The following is a 20,286-nucleotide window of genomic DNA, read 5'->3' as shown; positions in this document are numbered from 1 at the left end:
TGGCTCACGGCAGGGTTGCCCCCTCTCCCCGATAATTTTCACTGTGCTTATGGAACCCCTGGCTGCTAAGAATAGATCTGACCCGTGTATCTCAGGCATCCCCTGCAACGGGGTGGAACACAAAGTGAGACATTTCACTGACAATTTGATCCTTATGATCACCAATCTGCAGAAGTCTCTATAAGCGATTCAGGAAACCTCGCTTCAGTTCAGCCTGGTATTAGACTACAAGCTCAACGCCTCTAAATTGCTAGTATTGCCCCTATGCCTCCCTCCAAAATTAGTGACTAATTTGCCCTTTACAGTTCCTCGAAAAAGTATTCATACCCCTTGCAATTTCCCACATGTTGTCAAGTTACAACCAAAAAAGTAAATGTGTTTTATTGGGATTTCATATGATAGACCGACACAAAGTGGCACATAATTGTGAAGTGCAAGGAAAATGATAAATGATACAAATAAATATGTGAAAATTGTGGGGGGCATTTGTATTCAGCCCCCTTTACTCTGATACCCCTAACAAAAATCTAGTGCAACCAATTGCCTTCAGAAGTCACCTAATTAGTAAATAGAGTCCACCTGTGTGTAATTTAAAGCGGGGTTCCACCCAAATTTTGAACATTATCTCTATGCATTCTCTTCCTTGCCTAGATGCTGACATGCTGTGTAAAAAAATGTAATCGCCGTAATTACCTTTTCTTTTCTAATCTTAGCACTTCCTGGTTTTCCTCCCATGGGAGTAGGCGTGTTTCTAGCCTCTCCCAGACCTACCACAGTCCCCTGGGAGCTAGTCTCAGGCTTCCCAGCATGCATTGTGCAACAGCGTCATCACAACATCTCGGTGAATGCTGGGAGCACAGCATTCACCGCATCCAGGAAATACATGCTTGTGGGCTTCAAATGCCCACAATGAAGATGGAAACCACCTTCAGTGAATTTTATAAGTTATTCTTTACAACGAAATGGGACACAGGTGGACTTATTACACAGAACATGTGAGTAGATAATCATGAGAAGAAAAGTTTGTGAATGAACTAAAAAAAAAAAAAAACGATAGATAGGTGGACCCCCGCTTTAATCTCAGTATAAATACAGCTGTGCTGTGAAGCCCTCAGAGGTTTGTTAGAGAACCTTAGTGAACAAACATCATCATGAAGGCCAAGGAACACACCAGACAGGTCAGGGATAAAGTTGTGGAGAAGTATAAAGCAGGGTTAGGTTATAAAAAAAATCTCCCAAGCTTTGAACATCTCACAGAGCTCTGTTCAATCCATCATCGGAAAATGGAAAGAGCATGGCACAACTGCAAACCTACCAAGACATGGCCGTCCACCTAAACTGACAAGCCGGGCAAGGAGAGCATTCATCAGAGAAGAGGCAAGAGGTCCATGGTAACTCTGGAGGAGCTGCAGAGATCCACAGCTCAGGTGGGAGAATCTGTCCACAGGACAACTATTAGTCGTGTTCTCCACAAATCTGCCCTTTATGGAAGAGTGACAAGAAGAAAGACATTGGTGAAAGAAAGTCATAAGAAGTCCTGTTTGTAGTTTGTGAGAAGCCATGTGGGGGACACAGCAAACATGTGGAAGAAGGTGATCTGGTCACATGAGACCAAAATTCAACTTTTTGGCCTGAAAGCAAAATGCTATGTGTGGAGGAAAACTAACACTGCACATCACCCTGAACACACCATCCCCACTGTAAAACTGGTCAGAGTTGATGGGAAGATGGATGGAGACAAATACAGGACAATCTTAGAAGAAAACTTGTTAGAGCCTGCAAAAGACTTGAGACTGGAGCGGAGGTTCACCTTCCAGCAGGACAATGACCCGAAACATACAGCCAGAGCTACAATGGAATGGTTTAGATCAAAGCATGTTCATGTGTTAGAATGGCCCAGTCACAGTCCAGACCTAAATCACATTGAGAATCTGTGGCGAGACTTGAAAATTGCTGTTCACAGACGCTCTCCATCCAATCTGACAGGGCTTGAGATATTTTGCAAAGAAGAATGGGCAGAAATGTCCTCTCTAGATGTGCAAAGCTGGTAGAGACATCCCCAAAAAGACTTGCAGCTGTAATTGTAGGAGAAGGGGGTTCTAGAAAGGAATGACTCAGGGGGGCACCATACATATACCCCCCCACACTTTTCACATATTTATTTGTATCATTTATCATTTTCCTTCCACTTCACAATTATGAGCCACTTTGTGTTGGTCTATTACATAAAATCCCAATAAAATACATGTACGTTTTTGGTTGTAACATGACAAAATGTGAAAAATTGCAAGGGGTGTGAATACTTTTTCAAGGCACTGTAATAGCATAGTGCTGAGTGTATATGATAGTCAATAAGAGACAAACAGCCGCCAGTCCTAAAATGGTTAAATGCATCGGTATAATGGAAAATATTCAAAAAAGTTTGTACTTTGGATGTTGGTACTGAAATAAAACTCACCACATTTATGCAAAGTCACTCATGAAATGGATCTCTGAAGACTATTTCCATAATTCCAAATCTAAATATATCATTCTGTCTGCTATCGCTGGACGTGTCCCGTCATCTCTGTCCGGAGATCACACCAAACCTCAACATGTTGTCTCCGTACTCTATATCTATTTTAGTCTGTTCAGTCTTGGGACTCGGCTTGGCAATCCCTTCTAACACTTGTATTGTGATGGGTAACCTGGACATCATCAGAAAGAAAGGGAAGTTGAGTCCCACCGATGTGATCTTTCTGTCTAAGGGGATTGTGAATATTCTCCTCCAGTGTGTGCTGAGTCTACAGGCAATGCTCTATGTCTTGTGTCTGCAAGTCTGTTATGTGACAGTAGTACATGGATTTCTGTACACATCATACTACTTCTTAGTCTATTACAACTTCTGGTTGACCTTCTGGCTCTCGGCTCATTACTGTACCAGCATCACCAATCTCAGCTATGGGTTCTTCATCTGGTTAAAGAGAATTGTGTCCAATTTCCTGAGTCAACTTCTATTCCTGACAGCACTTGGGATGTTCATTGTGAGTGTCCCGTGGTTCTGGACTGCCAATGCAGAAAGTATCCCCTCCTCTGAGAACAGTACAGAAACCTCTGGTATAGAGTTATATGCTTTTTTTTCCTATTCTGTGACTGCACACACCCTAGGAGTCACTCTTCCATTCTGCCTTAGTCTTCTGTGCCTGGTCCTCACTTTCTCCTTTCTGCTCAGACACGTCTGGAGGGTGAAGAATAACGACTCTGGATCAACATGTCCAAATCTTCAGGTTCATGTCACTGCACTGAGGACAATCTGCTTCTTACTTCACATCTTCACATTCTTCTGCGTGTCTCAGATGGACATTTTTCTTAAAAATTCCCCACTGTATTCAGTCTTTTGGAATTTGCAGTTATTATCTCCATCGGTGGAGGCCGCCGTCATCTTCCAGGCCAGCAACAAGCTGAGAAGGACCATTCTGAGAAGATTCTGGACCAGAAGCTGAAGGAACACAGAGACTTAAAATGTGGAGAATGCTTAGCTTGAATGTTTAAATATTCACTGTAACCTTTTAGTGTGAAGGTGATCAACGTAAAATGTTCCTTAAAGGGTTAGTTCACCTTTACAAAAAAAAACTGCCTATACAGATAAGGGGAGTCTGTAGATAAAAACAAACTCTACAGCTCTGACTGAAGTTGACTAATTATTGTAGTAAAAGGTAGATAGTACTATAGATGTTTGATAGCATTTACCCCCCCCCCACCAAAAAAAAAAAATTATATATATATACATACACACATAAATACACACATATACACATACATAAAAAAACACACACATTGTATACATTCACAGCCTTTTTTTATTCTTTTATTTAAAACAGAAATTTGGGTCACATCACAGGGTATCGGATAAGGTTTGGTCCAATACCAAAAAGTGCACTTTCAAAAAACAATCACAAAGCAGGTGTACATGGAAGATCGTACACCATTGTGACCTCACATATATCTATATTTGAAAATGCAATATGTAAATAACATAATATAAATGAACTAAATGGGTTAAATCATACACCCTAAACCAGGGTATGCAATGGAAGTGTGTTGCACCCTAAGAAATGTCCAATATCCTACAGCATAAAACATCCTATAACATACAACACTATAATCTTTCAACAATTGCACTTCAAAAGCATTAAGTTGCATGCATAAGACAAAAAAAAGTCTTGTCATTTTTTTCACAGATCATGATTAAACAGGGGAAGTAAAATCTAGGAGTGGGGAGCTCCCGTAGCTTCATGACTGAGAAGAATCATATGAATGTTAGTGGAGCTTGTAGTAACTCTGATAACTATCCTGGGTGGCCTGGATTGGTGAGGCTTAACCAGCACCAGGTGGTTGCTGTAGTGAGCTGTGTGACTGGAACTGGTGCTGCAGTGGATAGGCTGATTGGTGCTGCAGTGGATAGGTTGGTTGGTGCTGCAGTGAATAGGTTAGTTGGTGCTGCTGTGGATGGGTTGGTTGGTGCTGCTGTGGATAGGTTGGTTGGTGCTGCAGTGAATAGGTTGGTTGGTGCTGCTTTGGATGGGTTGGTTGGTGCTGCTGTGCATAGGCTAGTTGGTGCTGTTGTGGATAGGTTGGTGCTGCTGTGGATAGGTTGGTTGGTGCTGCTGTGGATAGGTTGGTTGGTGCTGCAGTGAATAGGTTGGTTAGTGCTGCTGTGGATAGACTGGTTGGTGCTGTTGTGGATAGGTTGGTTGGTGCTGCTGTGGATGGGTTGGTTGGTGCTGCTGTGCATAGGCTGGTTGGTGCTGCTGTGGATAGGTTGGTTGGTACTGCTGTGGATAGGTTGGTTGGTACTGCTGTGGATAGGTTGGTTAGTGCTGTTGTGGATAGGTTGGTTGGTGCTGCTGTGGATGGGTTGGTTGGTGCTGCTGTGGATGGGTTGGTTGGTGCTGCTGTGGATAGGTTGGTTGGTGCTGCTGTGGATAGACTGGTTGGTGCTGTTGTGGATAGGTTGGTTGGTGCTGCTGTGGATAGGCTGGTTGGTGCTGCTGTGGATAGGTTGGTTGGTACTGCTGTGGATAGGTTGGTTGGTGCTGCTGTGGATAGGCTGGTTGGTGCTGATGTTGATAGGTTGGCTGGTGCTGCTGTGGATAGGCTGGTTGGTGCTGATGTTAATAGGTTGGTTGGTACTGCTGTGGATAGGTTGGCTTGTGCTGCTGTGGATAGGTTGGTTGGTACTGCTGTGGATGGGTTGGTTGGTGCTGCTGTGCATAGGCTGGTTGGTGCTGCTGTGGATAGGTTGGTTGGTGCTGCTGTGCATAGGCTGGTTGGTGCTGCTGTGGATAGGTTGGTTGGTGCTGCTGTGGATAGGTTGGTTGGTACTGCTGTGGATAGGTTGGTTGGTACTGCTGTTGATAGGTTGTTTGGTGCTGCAGTGGATAGGTTGGTTGGTACTGCTGTGGATAGGTTGTTTGGTGCTGCAGTGGATAGGTTGGTTGGTACTGCTGTGGATAGGTTGGTTGGTGCTGCTGTGGATAGGTTGGTTGGTACTGCTGTGGATAGGTTGGTTGGTACTGCTGTTGATAGGTTGTTTGGTGCTGCTGTGGATAGGTTGGTTGGTACTGCTGTGGATAGGTTGGTTGGTACTGCTGTGGATAGGTTGGTTGGTACTGCTGTGGATAGGTTGTTTGGTGCTGCAGTGGATAGGCTGGTTGGTGCTGCTGTGGATCGGTTGGTTGGCAAAAACAAGGGTGATTGGAGCGCTAGGCACTCTATGGCTGGAGCGAGAACACCTCTGATTGGGGGTAAGGCATGTATGCCACAATGGATGCTAAATAAATTATTAAACCAAGATTAGGGGTTGGAGTTAAAGTCCATGCATAAAAATCGTCCATGTATGCCGGATGGTAAACACAGGAAAATAGAGCAGGAATCATTGTGCGCACACTTGAGAGGCAGTCTGCTTGAGAGCAGAAAGAACTCTGTAAATGGGAAGCAAAGAGAGAGGAGCAGCTCCAATCTAAGTGTAACAATATAGCAAATGGTATTTAATAAAAAGTAACGCACTCACTAGCCCCTTCAGCCCCGGAAGAATTTACCCCTTTCCTGACCAGAGCACTTTTTGCGATTCGGCGCTGTGTCACCTTAACTGACAATTGCGCGGCCGCGCGACGTGGCTCCCAAACAAAATTTACATCCTTTTTTCCCCAACAAATAGAGCTTTCTTTTGGTGGTATTTGATCGCCTCTGCAGTTTTTATTTTTTGCGCTATAAACAAAAAAATAGCGACAACTTTGAAAAAAACACATTTTTTTTACTTTTTGCTATAATAAATATCCCCAAAAAATATTTAAAAAACGTTTTTTTTCCTCAGTTTAGGCCAATACGTATTCTTCTACATATTTTTGGTTAAAAAAAAAAAAAAAAAATCGCAATAAGCGTTTACTGATTGGTTTGCGAAAAAGTTATAGCGTTTACAAAATAGGGGATAGTTTTATGGCATTTTTATTATTTTTTCCTACTAGTAATGGCGGCGATCAGCGATTTTTATCATGACTGCGACATTATGGCGGACACATCGGACATTTTTGACACATTTTTGGGACCATTGTCATTTATACAGCAATCAGTGCTATACAAATGCACTGTTTCCTGTGTAAATGACACTGGCAGTGAAGAGGTTAACCACTAGGGGGCTAGGGAGGGGTTAGGTATGTCCTGGGGAGTGTTTCTAACTGTGAGGGGGCGTGGCTACGTGTGACACGTCACTGATCTCTGCTCCCGATCACAGGGAGCAGAGATCAGTGACACTGTCACTAGGCAGAACGGGGAGATTCTTGTTTACATTAGCATCTCCCTGTTTGTCCTCTCAGTGAGGCGATCACGGGTATTCCCGCGGCGATCGAGTCTGCGGGACCCATGACCCGACTCACGGTTGGCGCAATGGCACGGTGGAAGATTTAAAGGGACGTACAGGTACGCCCACTTGCCCAGCTGTGCCATTCTGCCGACGAACTTTTTTGTGCGCCGGTCGGAAATCGGCTAGACAATAGTAAGTGAAGGGCACATCAGTAATCCTCAGCCAGGTAATGCAGAGATCCAGGGAGGCAGCTGGAAGGCGCAGAGTCACCTCGCCTGGTGGCGATGGTGGTTTCCAGTCTCCTGGGCTGGATAGGAGAGGAGCAGGAGAAAGGTGTCAGCAGGAAGTCTCTGTGAGGAACAGGCTGGGTCCGTGCACGCGCTGGGAGCATGCATGATCCTTTGTCAGGCAATGCCGTTGGCCATTTTTGTTGTGGCTAAATAAAGCCAGCAGGGCGGGCCAATAAGACCAGTGGACCGCCCCTTTTTAATAGTAGACACACTGAGAGCAGCCATGCCGGCAGGAAATAAATACAAGTGCCATGTAACTTATAAAAAAGGGGGTCAAGGGTGGATCACAATGTATGGTAGAGGTAAAAGTAAGAAATAAATGAAATCAAATGGTTAAATGTGTCCCTAGGGAGTGATTGCTAACTGTGGGAGAGGGATGCACTGTTGGAAGACAAAGATCTGTGTTCCTGCTTAGCAGAAACACAAGATCTCCACTCTCCTTACTAGCAGACTGCCGTTCTGCCTCTCCCTGAACGATCATCGGGTTTCCGGCGGACATGGGGCCCACCAGACCTGCTGATTGGCTCCTGCTGTGTCCAATAACAGCAGGAACAGAGCTCCAAGAGAGCGTGTGTGCCCCAGAGCCCTTGAAAAAAAAATCACATACAGGTACGTGATTTTTTTACTTAAAAGAGAAGTATAGGTTTCTTTTTTTTTTTGCTTACATCTATTCTATGTGAGCTGCTGATATGTTAAAATCTTTCCAGCCCTCTCAGATGTACCCCCATTCTGTTAAAATCAGGCTAAATACCTGTGGGAGGGGCTACAGACTTTCATATCGACAATGGTCTGGCTCTGGAGTCTGAATCCACCCACTTTCCTGTCATCTTGCTTGATTGATGTTGGCTTTCTGCTCTTTGCTCGCTCCCAAGACTTTGCAGAGCGTAGCTGCTCCCTCCTCCCCCCTCCCCCATCATTAAATGTTGTACAGTGTCACCACGTGCCGTAAGAAATTGTATACAAATAAGTTGCGCTCATATAACATGAGTGATCACATATGGTAAATGAAGAAAAAAGTACAATACTAGTGAAGTGCAAAACGTTCTAAATGAAAAAAAACAATAAGTGAAAGCTGAAAAAGAGAAAGTCTGTATGTAAAAGTCTATATGAAAAACTCTTCATCAGCAAAAGTAAAAAAATGACAATTAAGTCAACATAACAGGAAAAAATCAACAGTAGGGATGAGCCGAACACAAACTCTTTTTGGTTTGCTCAAGAACTTGCGAACAGGCAAAAAATTTGTTCGAACACGCAAACACCGTTAAAGTCTATGGGACACGAACATGAATAATCAAAAGTGCTAATTTTAAAGGCTTATATGCAAGTTATTGTCATAAAAAGTGTTTGGGGACCCGGGTCCTGCCCCAGGGGACATGGATCAATGCAAAAAAAAGTTTTAAAAACGGTCGTTTTTTCGGGAGTAGTGATTTTAATAATGCTTAAAGTGAAACAATAAAAGTGTAATATTCCTTTAAATTTCATACCTGGGGGGTGTCTATAGTATGCCTGTAAAGGGGCGCATGTTTCCCGTGTTTAGAACAGTCTGACAGCAAAATGACATTTCTAAAGGAAAAAAAGTCATCTAAAACTACTTGTGGCTATTAATGAATTGTTGGTCCGACAATACACATAAAAGTTCATTGATAAAAACGGCATGGGAATTCCCCACAGGGGAACCCTGAACCAAAATGTAAAAAAAAAATGGCGTGGGGGTCCCCCTAAATTCCATACCAGGCCCTTCAGTTCTGGTATGGGTTTTAAGGGGAACCCCGTGCCAAAATTTCAAAAAAAAAAATGGCGTGGGGTCTCCCCAAAAATCCATACCAGACCCTTATCTGAGCACGCAACCTGGCAGGCCGCGGGAAAAGAGGGGGGATGAGAGAGCGCCCCCCTCCTGAACCATACCAGGCCACATGCCCTCAACATTGGGAGGGTGCTTTGGGGTCCCCCCCAAAGCACCTTGTCCCCATGTTGATAGGGACAAGGGCCTCATCCCCACAACCCTTGCCCGGTGGTTGTGGGGGTCTGTGGGCAGGGGGCTTATCGGAATCTGGAAGCCCCCTTTAACAAGGAGACCCCCAGATCCCGGCCCCCCCTGTGTGAAATAATAAGGGTTTACTTGTACCCTTACCATTTCACAAAAAAAGTGTCAAAAATGTTAAAACGGAGCAAGAAGCAGATGATCGGAGGAAGACCAGAGGAAGAAGAAGATGGAGGAAGAAACCAAAGGAAGATAGAAGAAAGAAGATACAGTTGCAATAAAAAGTATGTGAACCCTTTTGGAATGATATGGATTTCTGCACAAATTACTCCTGACCGTTGTGCACGTCTGATCTGGAACTACAGGAAACGTTTGGTTGAAGTTATTGCTGCCAAAGGAAGTTCAACCAGTTACTAAATCCAAGGATTCACATACTTTTTCCACCTGCACTGTGAATGTTTACATGGTGTGTAAAAACATGGTAACATTTAATTCTTTGTGTGTTATTAGTTTAAGCAGACTGTGATTGTCTATTGTTGTGACTTAGATGAAGATCAGATCACATTCTATGACCAATTTGTGCAGAAATCCATATCATTCCAAAAGGGTTCACATACTTTTTATTGCAACTGTGGAAGAAAGAAAATGGAAAGAAGAAGCTTTTAAATAAAGGAAACCGTCTCTTGTCATTTCTAACATTTTTGACACTTTTTTTTGTGAAATGGTAGGGGTACTTTTATACCCCCCTTACCATTTCACACAGGTGGGGCCAGGATCTGGGGGTCCCCTTGTTAAAGGGGGCTTCCAGATACCGATAAGCCCCCCGCCTGCAGACCCCCACAACCACCGGGCAAGGGTTGTGGGGATGAGGTCATTGTCCCCATCAACATGGGGACAAGGTGCTTTGGGGGGACCCCAAAGCACCCTCCCAATGTTGAGGGCATGTGGTAGTATGGTTCAGGAGTGAGGGCGCTCTCTCATCACCCCTCTTTTCCCACGGCCTGCCAGGTAGGTTGCGTGCTCGGATAAGGGTCTGGTATGGATTTTTGGGGGGACCCCACGCCCTTTTTAAAAAAAAAATTGGCATGGGGTTCCCCTTAATATCCATACCAGACCTGAAGGGCCTGGTATGGAATTTAGGGGGACCGCCACACCATTTTTTTTTTTACATTTTGGTTCGGGGTTCCCCTATGGGGAAATCCCATGCCGTTTTTTTCAATGAACTTTTATGTGTATTGTCAGACCGACAATTCTGTAATACCTGCGAGTAGTTCTTAATGACTTTTTTTCCTTTGAAATGTCATTTTGCTGTCAGACTGTTCTAAACACGGGAAACATGCGCCCCTTTACAGGCATACTATAGACCAACCTTTCTCAACCAGTGTGCCACGGCACACTGGTGTGCCGTCAGAGGTTCTCAGGTGTGCCGCGGGATCAGGGGAGAGAAGGGCTGTCAGATGAGCCCGATCTCCCGATCCCCTGCCGAACTGTACATCGGCACTGTGAGAAGCTCCGTCAACCTCAGCAAAGTGAAAGTAAAGTGCAGGGGAGTGTGCTCTGCTCTCTGCTTCCCCCTACAGTGCAGTACCCGGCTGAATGAGGAAACTGGAAAGGTACAGTACTAGAAGCTAGATTTGTTTTAAAAGGGCTTTATACATGTGTCTGTGCATGTGTGTGCATGTGTCCGTATGTATGTGTGTACATGTGTCTGTATGTGTATGTGTGCATGTGTCTGTATGTGTGTGTGTACATGTGTCTGTATGTGTGTGTGTGCATGTGTCTGTATGTGTGTGTATATATGTGTGTGTGTCTGTGCATGTGTGTGCATGTGTCTGTATGTGTGTGTGTGCAAGTGTCTGTATGTGTGTGTATATATGTGTGTGTGTCTGTGCATGTGTCCGTATGCATGTGTGTGCATGTGTCTGTATGTGTGTGTGTACATGTGTCTGTATGTGTGTGTGTACATGTGTCTGTATGTGTGTGTGTGCATGTGTCTGTATGTGTGTGTGTATATATGTGTGTGTGTCTGTGCATGTGTGTGCATGTGTCTGTATGTGTGTGTGTATATATGTGTGTGTATCTGTGCATGTGTGTGCATGTGTCTGTATGTGTGTGTGTATATATGTGTGTGTGTCTGTGCATGTGTGTGCACGTGTCCGTATCTATGTGTGTACATGTGTCTGTATGTGTGTGTGTGTGCATGTGTCTGTATGTGTGTGTGTACATGTGTCTGTATGTGTGTGTGTGTACATGTGTCTTTATGTGTGTGTGTACATGTGTCTGTATGTGTGTGTGTGCATGTGTCTGTATGTGTGTGTGTGCATGTGTCTGTATGTGTGTGTCTGCATGTGTCTGTATGTGTGTGTGTATATATGTGTGTGTGTCTGTGCATGTGTGTGCATGTGTCTGTATGTGTGTGTGTGCATGTGTCTGTATGTGTGTGTGTATATATGTGTGTGTGTCTGTGCATGTGTGTGCATGTGTCCGTATGTATGTGTGTACATGTGTCTGTATGTGTGTGTGTGTGTGCATGTGTCTGTATGTGTGTGTGTACATGTGTCTGTATGTGTGTGTGTACATGTGTCTGTGTGCATGTGTCTGTATGTGTGTGTGTGCATGTGTCTGTATGTGTGTGTGTATATATGTGTGTGTGTCTGTGCATGTGTGTGCATGTGTCTGTATGTGTGTGTGTGCATGTGTCTGTATGTGAGTGTGTACATGTGTCTGTATGTGTGTGTGTCTGTGCATGTGTGTGCATGTGTCTGTATGTGTGTGTGTGCATGTGTCTGTATGTGTGTGTGCATGTGTCTGTATGTGTGTGTGTATATATGTGTGTGTGTCTGTGCATGTGTGTGCATGTGTCTGTATGTGTGTGTGTGCATGTGTCTGTATGTGTGTGTGTGCATGTGTCTGTATGTGTGTGTGTATATATGTATGTGTGTACATGTGTCTGTATGTGTGTGTATATATGTGTGTGTGTACATGTGTCTGTATGTGTGTGTACATGTGTCTATATGTGTGTGTCTGTATGTGTGTGTGCATGTGTCTGTATGTGCGTGAGCATGTGAGTGTCTGTCTGTGTGTGTGTGTATGTCTGTATGTGTGTTTGTACATGTGTGTGTGTGTGCATGTGAGTGTCTGTCTGTATGTGTGTGTGTATGCATGTGTCTGTATGTGTGTGTGTGTGTGTGTGCGCATGTGTGTGTGTGTGTGCGCATGTGTCTGTATGTGTGTGTGTGTGTGCGCATGTGTGTGTGTGTGTGCGCATGTGTCTGTATGTGTGTGTGTACATGTGTCTGTATGTGTACATGTGTTTGTATGTGTGTGTGTGTGTGTGCGCATGTGTCTGTCTGTATGTGTGTGTGTGTGTACATGTGTCTGTATGTGTGTGTGTGCGCATGTGTCTGTCTGTGTGTGTGTGTGTGTACATGTGTCTGTATGTGTGTGTGTGTGTGCGCATGTGTCTGTCTGTATGTGTGTGTGTGTACATGTGTCTGTATGTGTGTGTGTGCGCATGTGTCTGTATGTGTGTGTGTTTGTACATGTGTGTGTGCATGTCGGTATGTGTGTGCATGTGTCTGTAAGTGTGTGTGTGCACATGTCTGCATGTGTGTGTGTGTGCATGTGTCTGCATGTGTATATGTACAAGTGCCTATATGTGTCTGTATGCCTGTGTGCACATGTATGTGTGTGTGTGTGTATATATATATCTTACTTTTAATCTGGACACCCCCCCTCCATTCCTGTACCATGAGAACTGCTTTTGTAGGTCTTGTTTGTGATAGCAGCAAGGACTGCTTCTCCTCTGAAAAGCAACCCATGCACAGATCGCTTTTCAGAGGCATTTGACAGACGGTAAAGAGGCATTATGTTGCCTCCTCACCACCTGTTTTAATGCAGCATCACTACACCGCAACCGTGCAGTGAACACAGTTGCGGGGTAGTTGCAGTTCAGCCCCATTCACTCTGGGTATACCTCCAGCTGCAGCCACAGCATGTGTACACCCCCAGCTGCTGTCTCTGCAGCTAAAGGGGAAGAAGTTGGGGGTGGTAAAAACAGCTTAAACATGTGCTTTTACCACCCCTCCAACCTGACATGTGAACAAGCCCTTGGTTCACATCTGTGTGACTGTGTGCTGCGTGTAGGTCAGCCCATTCATTTCAATGGGCTTCCCTAACCACAAAAAATCAGGGAAGGAAGTCCCCGACCTTTTTTTTTTTTTAAATTGCACGGCACCAAAAGCACATTTTCCAATGTGTGAGGTACCATTAAGAATTAATGGCACCCCTAAAGAGCAGAGCATTTGTCTGTGTGTCAGGAACGAGTGCGATTTTGCGCATGTTCCGCGACACACAGTAACGTGAACTAAGCCTTGAAATGGGGTGCCTCAAGACTGAAAATACTTTTTAAGGGCGCCCCGACTGGAAAAAGGTTGAGAAACACTGCTATAGACACCCCCCAGGTATGAAATTTAAAGGGATATTACACTTTTATTGTTTCACTTTACGCATTATTAAAATCACTGCTCCCGAAAAAAACAGCCGTTTTTAAAACTTTTTTTTGCATTGATCCATGTCCCCTGGGGCAGGACCCGGGTCCCCAAACACTTTTTATGACAATAACTTGCATATAAGCCTTTAAAATTAGCACTTTTGATTTCTCCCATAGAATTTTAAAGGGTGTTCCGCGGCTTTCAAATTTGCCACGAACACCCCAAATTGTTCGCTGTTCGGAGAACTTGCGAACAGCCAATGTTCGAGTTGAACATGAGTTTGACTCGAACTCGAAGCTCATCCCTAATCAACAGAAGATGATATTTCCAATGAGGTGATAAGATCCAGATTCCTTCCACCTTCACAAAGAGAGAAGGGAAGAAGAGTGGGGGGGGGGATTCTTGAATCGAAAGAACCCCACTCGGTGTGTGGGGATCCTTACCTGAACTGGTGGACCCCTTAAAGAGCAAGGTCATATGTGCCAGCAGATTTAGCCCTCTGCTGGGTCCAATGAACCTCCATCTTCATGAAGCCCTCCAGATACAGCAAGGAATCCTCCACGGTATCCCAATTGAAAATGGAAAGTCTGATCTGGGGGGCGCACTATGACAAAAGTCACCAGTGCAAAAGGACAAAACACACTCCAGTAGTGTAGTACTATTAAAAAGTATGTAGCCTTTATTGCTAAAAATGAGCGGATACAACCACAGAAGACATAAACAGCCGGCAAGCTTAAAAAACAGAAACACCCGTACTTCTGGGGTCACGTGAGGTGTAATGACGTCAGCACGTAGCACCGCCCCACATGTTTTGTCATACGTGACGTCTTCCTGGGGCACGGGCGACGCACTGAGCCATCACCTTTTATATCACCTATGGACAACCAGATCTCGTTTTCGACCGCACGCCATATTGTGACTCACAAATGTACATATTTTAACTAGAGAACACCAAGCCTCGATCTGATACACATGTCCAATGAGAGTTCAATTCAAAAAGAGAAGCTTAATTATAATATATTCAAAGGTGATTAAATTGTGTATATTACCACAATGTAATCCAATCACTTAAAAATTCCACAAGCAAAGTATCTAAATGTATATAAAAATATTTTAAGGTGAAAAAAAACTTAAATCCCAAGTGGTAAATGGAACAATTACCAAAAATGCACAGGGAGGAAAAAAATGACTCGTCAGCAAGCCAAAAGTATCATATCGAAACAATGTTTTCAAACAGTACAAATAAGGACAATAAAAAAATCAAAGGAGCAATAATCCAATAGAATAAAATAAATGCGTTTGCGCTAGAAAATTTATAATAATAAAAATAAAAATAAAAATCAGTGTATATAAAAAATAATAAATATAAATATCAAAGAATATAACTTAGTATATCCAAAACAAAAATTTGTAACTTTCAATCTGTGATTAATTGTTTAGTTATAAAATAAACAAAGTGCAACGCGCATAGAAATATTAGACAGTGCAAACTCAGGTTAAAAGAGTGTTCACTCTTTCAATAAAGTGATTAATAAAGTTCATAAAGTTCATAAATGATAAATGCAAAGTGCACAAATACAGTGTCCATCAATAGTGAAATCCATCATGCTCATCCAAGAAGTGTAAAAAATATAACATGCTCCAGTGCTCTCCGGTGACCCCCAAAAGCATATGCGCTCACCTCACAGCGTGTGACACAGTACCCAAACTATGTCAAATCACACTTGGGAGCCACTCCTGGGCTCTAAATGGTATGCAGGTGTTAACTTCCAACTTGCTAAGTTAATAGCGTTCCAATTCATAAATAAAAGAGAAGAAACTCCATAGTGTAACATTGTAAAGGAATTTATTCTAAAAACAAACACTCCCCTCCTAGGGGTACTCACATTGTGTGGGTGCGTGAGTGCGCTATCCTATTCAGAGCTTTACATAAGAGAAACAAATTGCTGGTATGGCGTGCGGTATGGTGTACTCGTCTCGTCTCTTCCTCCGTGCTGACAGCTCCGTCCTTGCCCCTCCCCTACGCGTGTTCGGCTCAGGGATCACGTGCCTTCATCAGGGGGATCTCCCTCACCCTTACGCACCCTCACACAATGTGAGTACCCCTAGGAGGTACTCACAGTTACAGTTACAGTTTAGTTAGATCTCACTGCAGACCATTCCTGGTGTACTGTCGCTAATGTACACTTATCACATGCTGTTCAGAGTCATCACATGCCGAAAAGTGCCATCACATGCCGTACAGTGCCATCACATGCCATACAGTGCCATCACATGTCATACAGAGTCATCACATGCTGTACAGTGTCATCACATGACGTACACTTATCACATGCCGTTCAGAGTCATCACATGCCGTACAGTGTCATCACATGCCGTACAGAGTCATCACATGCTGTACAGTGTCATCACATGCCGTACGCTTATCACATGCCGTTCAGAGTCATCACATGCCGTACAGTGTCATCACATGCCGTACGCTTATCACATGCCGTTCAGAGTCATCACATGCCGTACAGTGTCATCACATGCCGTACAGAGTCATCACATGCTGTACAGTGTCATCACATGCCGTACAGAGTCATCACATGCCGTACGCTTATCACATGCCGTTCAGAGTCATCACATGCCGTACAGTGACATCACATGCCATACAGTGACATCACATGGCTCAGGGGGTTAAGTACACAATCCACGCTATATAAGGCCGCCTTCACGTCGGCCTCATGTAGTGTGTTGGTGGAATTTGTTATGAGAGAGACAAGAGTGTCATTTCATTTCATTTTCATTTAGTTTGAGCAGGCAGGCAATTCCTGGTGTTCTGTTGCTAATATACTTCAGGCAGGCAGGCGAGACAGTTAGATAGCTGCAGTGTATTGTATATATATATATATATATATATATATATATATATGCATCCCGGTTTTTATATATATATATATATATATATATATATATATATATATATATATATATATATATACACACACACACTGTATACAGTTTAGTTAGATCTCACTGCAGACCATTCCTGGTGTACTGTCGCTAATATACTTCAGGCAGGCAGGTGAGACAGTTAGCTGCAGTGTATTTAGTATAAATACCTATTGTAAATACCTACCTGTATTCAGACCCTTTGCTCAGTATTTAGTAGAAGCCCCTTTTGATCTAATACAGCCATGAGTCTTTTTGGGAAAGATGCAACCCATACCTGACTAGGCCATTGCTGCAGTTCATTTAAAATATATATATATATATATATATATATATATATATATATATATATATATATATATATATATACACACACATACACACAGGCTTGTAATATATATAGTCTAGTCAAGCCTATACCTGACTAGGCCATTGCCTGAGTGCATGTTCAAAGACACTTTCAGGCAGACAGGCAGGTGACTCACTGAGCTGCAGTACATAAAATATATATCTACTGCATTGTAGTCCAGCCAAGCCTATACCTGACTGTAGGCCATTCCTGGTGTACTGTTTTTTGTAAACTTCAGGCGTTGTTTTACTAATCTAATTGTACAGTATGTCTGGAAGGTCACCAAGGAGAGGCAGATGCTCACAGGCCACTAAAAGAGGGCAAGCGGGCTCTGTGTCTACAGCCAACAGTGCTGGTCATGAACACTGTGCAACCTCATCACGTGGCCGTGGGACACGCTTGGCCTTTTTTCGGCAGCTGGCCGTGTTGAGCCACAACATGCAGAAGAGTTGGTATAGTGGATGACCAAGCCATCCTCATCCTCCTCTGTCACCCAGGCTCAGGGTACTTTGTCTGCCAATGCAGCTGCCAAAGCGGCCTCTTCCATCGGGTCAATGTCATCAGTAATTCCGTCCCTAGCCCCACCATCATGCCCTGAGGAGTCCCCGGGACTGTTCGACCACAGTGTAGGGTACAGGAGGATGCGCAGCATTTTGAAGGCTCTGATGATGATACCCAGATTGAGGATGAAGGCAGTAACGCGAGCCCAGAGAGAAGAGGGGGTGCCCAAGAAGAACAAGAAACTGGCAGTCATGTTCCCCGAGCTGCAGCATACTGCCAGGTTTGCTCCAGTGGCGAGGAGGGAGGGGATGATGCGGTAACTGACTCTACATGGGTGCCCGATAGAACAGAGGAGGAGGAGGCACATCTCCAACGAGGCAGGATGCCCTCCAGGGGCCAGCTTAAGGGCAGCCAACCAACTGCATCACAACGCAGAGCTCCGTATGTGCAGGGCGCTGCTGACTCTGCATGTTTTTCCAAAAGTTCTTTGGTGTGGGCCTTTCTTGAGACGTGTGATGCAGATCGCACTGTTGCTGTTTGCAACATATGTCTGAAGCATATCAAGCGTGGCCAAAAGAACAGCTGCTTGGGCACCACATGCTTGACCAGACATATGTCAAGCTCCCATGCAGTCCGTTGGCAACAGTACTTAAAAAACCCACACCAAAGAACAAGGAGGACATCTCCTTGCTCCTCATCAGCTGGGATCTCCAACCCCACTATACCTTCAGTCCTCTCAGAAACCAGCACTGACAGGAATGAAGGTGTAGAATTAGGTGTGCCAAGTACTTGCGGGCAATCTGCTATCACTAAACCAACGTCCGATTGTAGCAGGCAAATTTCCCTACTCCAGCTGCTAAACCGGCGAAAGAAATTCTTTCCCAGCCATCCATATGCTCAGTGGCTGAATGCTAGTTTGGCTAAATTGCTAGCACTCCAACTGCTGCCTTTTCAGCTGATAGACTCTGCCCCCTTTTGAGAATTTGTGGAATGTGCAGTAACCAAACGCCAATTTTTTTCTCGTAAGGCAATTCCGGCTCTCTACCGACATGTGGAAGGCATTGTCTTGGCCTCGTTGGACAGGGCGGTCAGCGGTAAGGTGCATATTACCACTGACTCATGGTCCAACAGGCATGGACAGGGAAATTACCTTTCCTTCACGGTGCACTGGGTAACCCTGCTGGCAGCTGGGAATAATGAAGGACAGGGTGCAGTATTGTTGGAGCTTGTTCCACCACCACGCCTCCAAAATGCTGATAGTGGTGATTCTGCCACACCTCTCTCCTCCACCCCCTCCTCTTCTTCTTCCTGTGCAGATTTGTCCTCAGAACCAGCGGTGCTCCATAGGTGTTCTAGAGGCTACGCAAGCACTCAGGCAAAAAGATGCCATGCAGTGCTTGAGTTGGTCTGCTTAGGGGAAAGGAGCCACACTGGGGCAGAGATTCTGTCAGCTCTGCAGTGGTTGATGCCATGCCAGCTTCAGCCAGGGATGGTGGTTTGCGACAATGGCACCAACCTCCTCTCCGCCCTCCGACAGGGACACTTCATCCATGTGCTCTGTGTGGCTCACATCCTTAATTTGGTGGTGCAGTGGTTCTTGTGCAGGTACCCAGGCTTACAGGATATCTTGAGGCAGGCCAGGAAAGTCTCTGGGCGTTTCCGCCGGTCATATAATGCCGGTGCTCGGCTGGCTGACCTTCAAAAGGAATGCAACCTGCCCAAGAACCACCTCATCTGTGACATTCCCACCAGGTGGAACTCAACATTGGCAATGCTGCAGCGGCTGCACATGCAGCAGAGGGCCATTAATGAGTACCTGTGCAAGTATGGCACCAGGACAGGGTCAGGGGAGCTTGGCTTTTTTTTGTCATGCCAGTGGCTCATGCTGTGTGGAATAATGGACAGGGCACTTGAGGCAGAACAGCGGGAGGAAGAGGAGGACTTCCTTAGCTCTCAAGGCCCCCATTATCCAGACAGTATACCTGCGGGCCCGCCGATCTCACAGGAAGAGGAGGAGGAGGATGAGGATTGTGTCAGCATGGAGGTGGAGCCTAGCACTCAGCATCAGCAGCAGTTTTCAAGGGGTCGTTTACAGTCCCCAGAAACCCATGGACTTGTACGTGGCTGGGAGGAGGTGGCTGCGGAACAGGTCATCCTTATTGACCCAGAGGACTCCGGATCGAATGCCTCAGCAAACATAGGCTGCATGGCCTCCCTGATAATGCAAAGTCTGCGAAAGGACCCTTGGATTCGTGTGATCAAGGAGAGGGATCAATACTGGCTGGCAACCCTTCTTGATCCACGTTACAAGGGTAAGGTAGCGGAACTTATCCAGCCATTGCAGAGGGAGCATAGGATGAAACATCTTTGAAAGGCCTTGCAGAAAGGTTTGTGCAAAGCGTTTCCAGAGCCTGGGAGGGTACAAATTGCTGGTCCTGGACAACATGTTGCTGAGGCTTCGGTCAGTCACAGAAGGAGCGGTGGAGAAGGTGATCGTCTGACCAATGCGTTCAGACAATTTTTTAGTCCGCAGCCCCAAGGTATGATCGGTTCCAGCAACCATCGCCAGCGTCTGTTGTACATGGTGCAGGAATACCTAGGGGCAAGATCAGACTTGGAGACCTTTCAAACAAAAATCCACTGGGTTACTGGGTCTTGAGGATGGATCACTGGCCAGAGCTTGCACAGTATGCAATTGAACTACTGGCCTGTCCTACATCCAGTGTTCTTTAGGAACGCACATTCAGTGCCGCTGGAGGCTTTGTAACCAATCACAGAGTGCCCTTGTCCACCAACTCGGTTGATCGGCTGACCTTCATAAAAATGAATCAGTCTTGGATCACCAGCTACCAAGCACCTGATGCTGATGTAACCAAATATTTTTTTTATGAATGTGA

General features: G+C 44.9%; 1 protein-coding gene across 1 annotated transcript; it reads left to right on the top strand.

Annotated features, from left to right (window-relative positions):
• The first annotated feature begins 2,594 nt into the window (after positions 1-2,594).
• Positions 2,595-3,482, top strand: LOC141147414 (taste receptor type 2 member 40-like). Its single transcript, XM_073634648.1, has one exon. It carries the CDS (start codon positions 2,595-2,597, stop codon positions 3,480-3,482), a length of 888 nt encoding a protein of 295 aa, XP_073490749.1.
• The last annotated feature ends 16,804 nt before the right edge of the window (positions 3,483-20,286 follow it).

This window comes from Aquarana catesbeiana, linkage group LG06 (assembly GCF_042186555.1).
Source record: "Aquarana catesbeiana isolate 2022-GZ linkage group LG06, ASM4218655v1, whole genome shotgun sequence".
Taxonomy (NCBI): Eukaryota; Metazoa; Chordata; class Amphibia; order Anura; family Ranidae; genus Aquarana; species Aquarana catesbeiana.
This window is presented reverse-complemented; position numbering and strand designations above follow the sequence as displayed.

Coding starts and splice junctions, on each gene's coding strand:
- LOC141147414 (XM_073634648.1), top strand. CDS start 2,595: ATGTTGTCTCCGTACTCTATATCTATTTTAGTCTGTTCAGTCTTGGGA.